Source organism: Morone saxatilis, unplaced genomic scaffold (assembly GCF_004916995.1).
Source record: "Morone saxatilis isolate NCDOM2014 unplaced genomic scaffold, NCSU_SB_2.0 Contig19, whole genome shotgun sequence".
In the NCBI taxonomy this organism is placed as follows: Eukaryota; Metazoa; Chordata; class Actinopteri; family Moronidae; genus Morone; species Morone saxatilis.
Window position 1 is genome coordinate 18812600 of NW_023339751.1, and position 8313 is coordinate 18820912.

At 41.1% G+C, this 8313-nt stretch overlaps 1 protein-coding gene across 5 annotated transcripts in view; it reads right to left on the bottom strand.

Moving 5' to 3' along the window:
- Nucleotides 1-8313, bottom strand: part of ehbp1 (EH domain binding protein 1) — a 150123-nt gene that overhangs the window by 81955 nt on the left and 59855 nt on the right. For all 5 annotated transcript variants that reach the window (XM_035663568.1, XM_035663567.1, XM_035663565.1 and 2 more), the window contains exon 11: nt 295-473. In XM_035663568.1, the coding sequence (XP_035519461.1) occupies nt 295-473 (179 nt within the window). The remainder of the gene's footprint in view (nt 1-294; nt 474-8313) is intronic.

Here is an 8313-nt window from a genome sequence, read left to right on the forward strand (position 1 = left end):
CACACACACACACACACGAACAAAGAGATAAGTGATGGTGGCAAACATGCAACTCTGTATTCAAATATGAAAATGACAGCTTGAGTGTGTGCGTACATATGTACACTGTAATGTTCTTGTGATCTTAATCAAACACACTGACAGGAATGATGGATACGAGGACATGGAATTCGAACCTGATGACAGGTTAACTGTGCAAATATGTTACCAAATTATGAAGGCAGGCAGAGCCAAATGAGAACAATAAGAAATAAGAAGGATTTTTTTTATGCATGTTTGTTGTGTGTTTCATACATTATGTCAGGTCTGAAATGGTGCAGCAGGGCACAGAAGGCCAACCCATTCCTCCAGGAGGTGGTGAAGTTGGTGATCTTCACCCCACGGTAGTTCTTGGTGACCTCACGGCACCAGACCAGCAGAGACTGGCTCGCGTTGGGTTTCCCTCCCAGGACCGGGCTCGGGACGGGGCTGGGCTGTAGGCAGAGAGGAGGAAGAGGAGAAGGAGGGTTTTAAAGGGGCGTGATTAGATGTTGTCAGAGGGGGAAGTATTGACAATGGAGGAGGAAAGAGGAAATTATTTTAAATTAATATTTTAAAATATAACACCTTATTACACATTAATGCAACATGTCAATATCCATTTCATTAATTAGACCTGTTTTGGGGGTCACACACGTTTCATCAGTGTGGATTTTCAAAAGTGTGAATGACATACTTTAAGGACGTAAGTACTGATTGTTAAAAATAAATAACGCACAATGAAAAAGCACTTAATTTCCTAAGGCAATCTAACATAAAACAGAAGTGACTCGAAAGGTCCAGTGTGTAGGATGATTTAGTGGCATGTAGCGGTGGGATTGCTCGCCTCAATCAAATGTGTAGGAGAAACTATTATTACTACGTTTGTCCATTCTGGACTACTGTAGAAACATGGCGGAGTCCATGGAAGAGGACCTGCTCTCTCTGTCGATATGAAAGGCTCATTCTAATGCAACAAAAACACTAAGATTCTTTTTTTTCAGGTTATTATATATTAATGAAAACATACTTATGTATATTATTTTCAATTTCTGCCATATTCTGCCAATAGATCCCCGTAAAGCTTACACACTAGACCTTTAATGTTTTTTTTGGTATCAGAGAATACTAAACCTGTTCTCCAAACCCATGGTGATTTGCACAGATTTGGGTTTGTAGTACTGGTTACATTTTTAAGATCGGCCACGTCGCCATTCCCCTTCCTCCACGTCTAAGCTCCTTTCATTGTTGATTTCTCAATAAAATGTTTTACTTAGCAACCTCCACCCATCCAATTAGTTTGCTTTACTGACATACAATAAGCCCACACATGCACATACACGCACACACGCAGACACACTCCATAATGAAGGGTCATGCACAAAGCAGCATATGACCGTGGATAATGTAAACATCTTATTAATTAGCTCCGCCTTTGAAGTCTTATCTGGGTTGAAAGCTTTCACCATTAGGAGCCTTTCCTCTCCCAGACTCCAAATCCCACAAATCCTTGGTGGCATGGAGACACTGGTCTTCCTCCGACGGCCAGCAGAACCAAAGCTATTCTGATTATTCATTTGGCCATTCACTAATCTGGTTATGGAGCGACAGATATGGGCTAATTCTCTCAGATCATTTTGGAGAGAAATGGCAAAATGTTACTGAGATTTGATTAAATTCATTAGAGGCCAGTGATCAAAAAGAATTTAAAATGTGTTCAAACTCCAAATGCATATTACTATTGTATGCAATAAATCACATTAACATATGAGAAATAAGACATATTTCTCACATGACACAATATGTTTTAGCAGGGTGTCTAAGTTTGATCAGGATTAATTTGACTTATAAAAGGCTATATTATCAATACACAAAACAGGATGAAAATTTGAATTCCAGTAAACATGAACATTTAGGAAAATATACAGTATAATATTGTTAAATGGTATTCAATCTGCTTTACTGAACCATATTTAAGACCTTCTGTTTAGTGAATACAACTGAAAATGCTACCAGACTCCAGCCTTGCAGATTAGCTGTTTTTTTTACTCTGTTCTGATAGCGTACCTTCTTGCACGATATTGGCTTAGATGGCAACAGCAACAGGAAATCTCCCCAGGTAATGTTTGATCGTAACGCACAAGATGGTTATGCAAATCAAACCTTTACTTAACCTTTTTGAAAAGTGAACGAAGAAGTGTTAGTTTTACACAACCTGATATTGACCACTACAAAGAGTTTTTTAAAACACACAGTGAAGGCCTGGAGAAAACACAGCTCACACCAATGTGAGTCTCAGTTCTGTAACAAGGCTTGTGGTGGCCAACCAACCCCCTCTGTTGGTGGCTTTCTGCCACTACAAGAACAGGGGGAGCGGCAGAACTGATGGGAGCCAAGGCAAAATTGTCATTACAAATTTGAGTAAGCAGTATTATTAGGCAATAGTGTGCTGACTTGAAGAGATGTGCTTCAGCTTAATGCTGAGACCTAGTGTCAAACCACGCTTCTGAATTTTCCATCCCAACCTTATTTTAAGATTGTCTGATTAAGATTGTCATCCTTTTGATGTTTGGTTGTCCTTGCTGTTGAGAAATTGTAAGACACTAAAAAATGACTGGTTTGTAATGTCAACAGGAATAAACAAAAGAGTGGTACTAAAGCAATATTAGTCAGTTAAGCAGAAGTCCATAAGCACCTGGACGTCTCTTACTCTTCTATTGTTGTAATTTAACCTGTGACCAACGAGCCTGAAGCCTGCTGAGATGCCACGAGGGCCAAACCAGATGAAAGGGACTGGAGGCCATCTCTAATAGCAACTCCTAACCTTTGCACCAGTGTGTGTGTGTATGTGTGGGTGTGTGTGCGTATGTGTGAGTCATGCAGGCCCCTACGGCAGACTCAGCACAGGGAGACGGTAGCGAGAGCCTGAGGGGCGGACACTTGACATTTCCGGCTTTAAAGGAGGGCCTTAACCTTTCCCCATAGCTTCTCCAGACACGTTTTAGGCGGCCTAGACAATGCCTGCGTGCCACTCAAACAAATGGAAGAAAAGAATTAAAAAAAGAAGAGGAGAAAAAAATAAAAACGAAGGAAAAAAATGCCCATTATAACGTGGTTGCTATTACTGTATGACAGAGGTCAATGCAAACAAAGAATTGTTTTCTGACCCTATCAAATAATTTCAATATAATTAACATATCACTGACTAATCTAACATAATGTAGGTATTTAAACTAAAAGACCCTAAAAGGCAAGATTTACATGTCTCTACATTTTCAGTAAACAAGCACATATCTCTCTTGGCTGATGGAATTAAACTTGTTTCTCCAGTTGTCCTTTCTTTTGCCACTGTTTTTGTGTGTCATTAAAAGAGAGAGAGAGAGAGAGTGTGAGTGTGTGTGTGAGTGTGTGTAGAGTTTCAGTGTGGAGTGGTCTTCCTCCAGGCCTTCCCTTTCTGCTTTTTCAAGTGACGGTTGAAAGTAGCTGTCTAATTTGAGCGCCCTAATTACCTTGGATTAGAGACCAGGTGCTATTAAAGCAATTAGACACACAGCACACTCCAGTGCCGCAGACCCTGTACCCTAGCCGGCGGAAAACACACACGCACAAAAATACACACCTGTGTAACACGGCCAGTGAAAAAAAACAACAAAAGAAAAACAGTGGGACACACAAACTTTAGGGGCTGGCTCTCTCATACACACTCACCCACCCCCACCTATTAACATGCAGGTGTCTGAGCCAACAGACAACAAACACACACACACAAGTAAACATGCACTATAATGCACTGTAAAAAGGTTAAACAAAGGACGAAGATACTGTGCTGTTGACACCTTAATAGTCAACTTACTCAACTTTAAGTGTTTTAATTATCTCTTTTAAACTGTCATTTAAAAAAAAAATCAATGTGTCAATGAGAGTGATTCTTTTCTTCATTCCTGACGAACCAGTTTTTAGAAGCAACATGGAGTTCTTCCACCAACACCGGCGTGTGACTAGCAGTGACCCCATGTTCATCACAACCCAACCTGATGTAATTTTCTCAATCGGCAGCCCAGACTGTTCCATTACGCTCTTTCCAGATAACGGGTTACAAATGCATCTACGCTCTCAAGCTTTCACATCCATCAAATATTGAACAAATACCATATCTTCTTTTACAGGACCTGGCTGCATTTCCTTAAGACACAAACACGGGAGGAGTGAAATTTTCATGAGGAGCAGAAATGCACCCTGACTTATCAAACAGTTTGCTGTCTTGCCTAAAGGAAGGTGTGCACATATATGTATTTTGTGTGTGTGTGTGTCTTTTATCTGTCTGTGTGAATGTCACTGGATGTGTGTGTGTAACACTGACACAGCCATGTAGCCAGCTCAGCTCGGGGGTAGGATTAGCGGAGAGCATTGCCTCGGCCCACAAACATTCCATATTAAAAAATGAAAAGGCAACCTTCATTACTATCAGTGGCACATAACCTCCCCTCTTCCTCCTCCTCTGCTACTATTATACACAGCCCTAACAGCCTGGGCGAAAAATACAAGCCACTGACAAGAGATTCCATTATTCCTGATGCCTCAGTGTCAACAACATACATCCGACGGGGCAAAGAAAGAAAAAAAAAATAGAAGAAGGGAAAAGGATGTGAGAGAGAAAGAAGGGGGGTTAAGCTCACTACAATGCCTGAATGACAAGATAGGAGGAAACCTGGGAATGGAAGCATCCAGGTTCCTGTTGGTCCTGGTGTCAGGAGCAGGATTTTTGGTGTCAGCAATGTGATTTTAGGAGGAGGGATGTGATTCGAGATCATGGTAAAGCGGATGAACCGTGATATGGAAAATTAGAAAATTGTCACAGGTCGATCTTAGGTCTTAAGCAAAAGAACAATTCTGTAGCGGGGTTGGAAATTGTTTCTTTTAGACTTGGGCAATATGCCAATATGTACTGTACTGTGTAAGGGCAGAAGTAATTTAAAATACCTTTTAGAGAAAACTTAGCAAACATCCACTAACTTACTGTAAGTGAACAGTACCATAACTGAAAGTAAATCTCTCATTACCAACATTATACATGGTGAGGACCGGGTAGGGAACATAGGTTAAGTTTAACATTATTAGAAAATTATATTGCAGTATATGTGGATTACAATACTAACAATTATTATCTTAATGATGTCTGCCTTGTTTTTTTTGTATCTTATATCAAAACAAAGTTATTAAAAATTATACGGATTATTGCAAATAATTATTTTACTGTTACAGTACTCAACAACTGGGTTGTAAGACAGGCAAAGAGTGGATAACTGCAAACTCTGGGGTGTTAATCTGACAGTCTACTGCTGGGTCACCCTGTTGGCCTCCATGAAAATGGACAAATGTAAACAAAATTACGCAGCTTTATACACAATTAAATGACCAAAGAGTATAAAGGTCATTAAAACTGGCCTTTCAGAGTCATAAAAAAGATACAAGTGAAACTCTTTAAGTGGCAGTTTTGTCTCTCCCTCTGGGGCATGACGCTTCAATGGAAACTTAACTGGCCTCAACCCAATGACATAAACCTACGACTCTGTGGAAAGAAAAGAGCTTCCGTGTCTTTCCAATCTCACTTTCATGGCTTCAAAGCAGTGTCAGAGTGTGTCAGATTTGAGGAGGTGTTGAATCTCATACTCTTTAAAACTTGTAATCCGCTCAAGGAGCCTACGGCAAAAAAAAGGAGAAGTCCATGTGCGAGCACACACACACACACACACACACACACACACACACACACACACTCACTTCCAATGACACCAGTGTACAGTGTAAGGGCACGCATACTATCCAATGTACTGATACTGAACAGCAGGCAAATACACAGACATACTGAACTGAATGCACAGAACCATACATACTGACGCAATTTAGAAAAAGTACACCTGGTAACACTCAGCTCTTATCCAAGATGTACACACACACACTTGAAAAACATGAATACCTGTTCACATTTAAGAGGATAAAGGTTAGTGCGGTTAAGTGGCCTGTCCATCCTGCTACTGAAAGTGCCCGTCTGACTGGCTGGGCTCCAACTACCAACGTGCTCAATTATTTAATTGCACCTTCAATCAAAACAAGCAATTTGTTTAATCTGGGCTTTCCATGTCCGACGTCTTCACATTAGAAAAAGACAGCGAAAAAAAAAAGAATGAGGAATGATCGCCTCGCGACATCTTACCCATGAAATTATGCTTCGGATTTCAAACGTTGCCTGCATGAGAGCAGAGGGAGGGAGCAAAGTCCAATCAAAAGTTCAATTATGTAAATGGAGATGTGGAGTGGATGGAACAATAGGGGGGGGGGGCAGCAAAAGGCTGGTGCAGGAGAGGAGAGCGAATGTAGCGTGAAAAATAATACACATTAACATACAAAGGAAAGATCGCATTACTGTTGTAATCAAACCGAGGAGGGGCTGCCTCCAAAGAGAACCGTGAGAGAAAGTGTGTGTGCACGTTTATGTGTGACTGCGCATGTAGACACTGTTTAGTTAAGTCAGGGCTTCATGTTATGTGTGTGAACAGGTGGAGAGAGAATGATAACCTTTTACACCTGAGAGCTCGCAGGGAGGATGAATATGTGACAGACTGAACCTGCTACTTTTGAGCAAGGCACTTGCTGCTATGCTACCTTGCCAGACAATATTGGACAGTTTTTTTGCCAATTTTTTAACAAATCTTCATGTCACAGCTTTGTGTAATATAACAAAGTGGGAAAATATGTACATCCAATCATGATGATGATGATGGTGATGGTGGGTGGGGGGGGGTTGCTAGTGATTTGCTCAGAAGCAGATATGCTTCCCATCTAGCAGTGAACCTGCGGGCCAAGACAGAGGGCCTTTCGGCAGTTGGCTACTGAGATGTAAAATGCAAAAATCAGGAAAAGCGGTTTCTTTGTCCAGGACCATTTTGCTTCCAAGGCCTATTCTGCTCCACAGGCATAACCATGCAAAGCAGCAAAAAAAAAAAGAAAAGAGAAAAAAAAGGCAGAACAGGAGAGGACAGGCAAGGCTTTGAAATTGAAATAAAAACCATTCACTGAAAAAAAAGAAAAACATCATGAAATAACACAGTTTGGAGGAGGCAGCAGACAAACGAGTGACTGTGCCAGCTTGCAGTGTGCCCACCCGCCCGCTTGCTCGCCTAACGTGTAACACAGGGGCATAATGCGGTGTAAGCGCTGGCTTTAGCTTGTCATGGAAACGGCAGTGGCATTACCCACACTCACGCCTCTGCAAATTAGCTTTGGCTGGGGGGGAAAAAAGAGACATGCAGGGTGGGTAGTTTTGTGATTGAATGTGTATATGTGTGTGTGTGCGCATTGGTACGGAAGCTGGGATCCAGTGAGGGACAAAACAATACAACATCACTGATGGTACTGATGGTGAGTTCATCTCCATCTTTGCCCTCCTGTGGGTTACACAGATCAGCAGAAGAGAACACAAACTCCTCCTCATCCATTACTCACAACATGAGGCCTCAACCACCTTTTGTCACCGGTGAGAGTCCGATGCTTGCCTCTTCCTGTACCCTTTGCTACTGTGTCACAAAAGGTTTTAGGTGTTTACTTACTGGGGTTACATCTCAAAAACTGAGGTCAACTGTTGTGTTGCTCTTTGGTGTTGTCATGAGGATTAATACTTCACGCTTTGAACACTGGTGAACCTGAACGCAGCATATTTTTTAGCCATGGTGTTTAAAATTAGATCAGTAAATCAGCTAATACAGGTTTTTTGTACATATATCAGTAACCAATAAATAACAAGAGATTACAGTACAGAATTATATGTAAAGCATGATGACTTCTAAAAGCATGTACTGTGCTGGTGACCAGACAAATGTTAACTTGTGAATCTTTTGCATGTTGCGATGTTACACACTATGGGTGTAGCAAAGGAACTTTCCTTGAAATCATGAATATGCTTGTTTAATGTGTGTATTTTAAAACCCGTATTTTAAAGAATCCAGAAAAATAATTCAAAGGCCTCCACCTCCTCATCTTCCTCTGATAAATAAATAAGCTTTGGGAGAAGGAAGAGAAAGGGGGACTGCCTCTTATAAATCTATAACGCAATAATCTCCTTTAACTGCCATGTTCAACAAACAAATTAGTGGTGCAATGGATTCAGAGATCAGCCACGCCGATAACGCCGCCATTTATCAATGAATCTAAGCTTGGGCAGGGAAAACTCATTAAGGAGGCCACTTTAGGAATTATGTTCTGCAGGTAAAGAGGCTGACTCTCTCTCTCTCTGTGTGT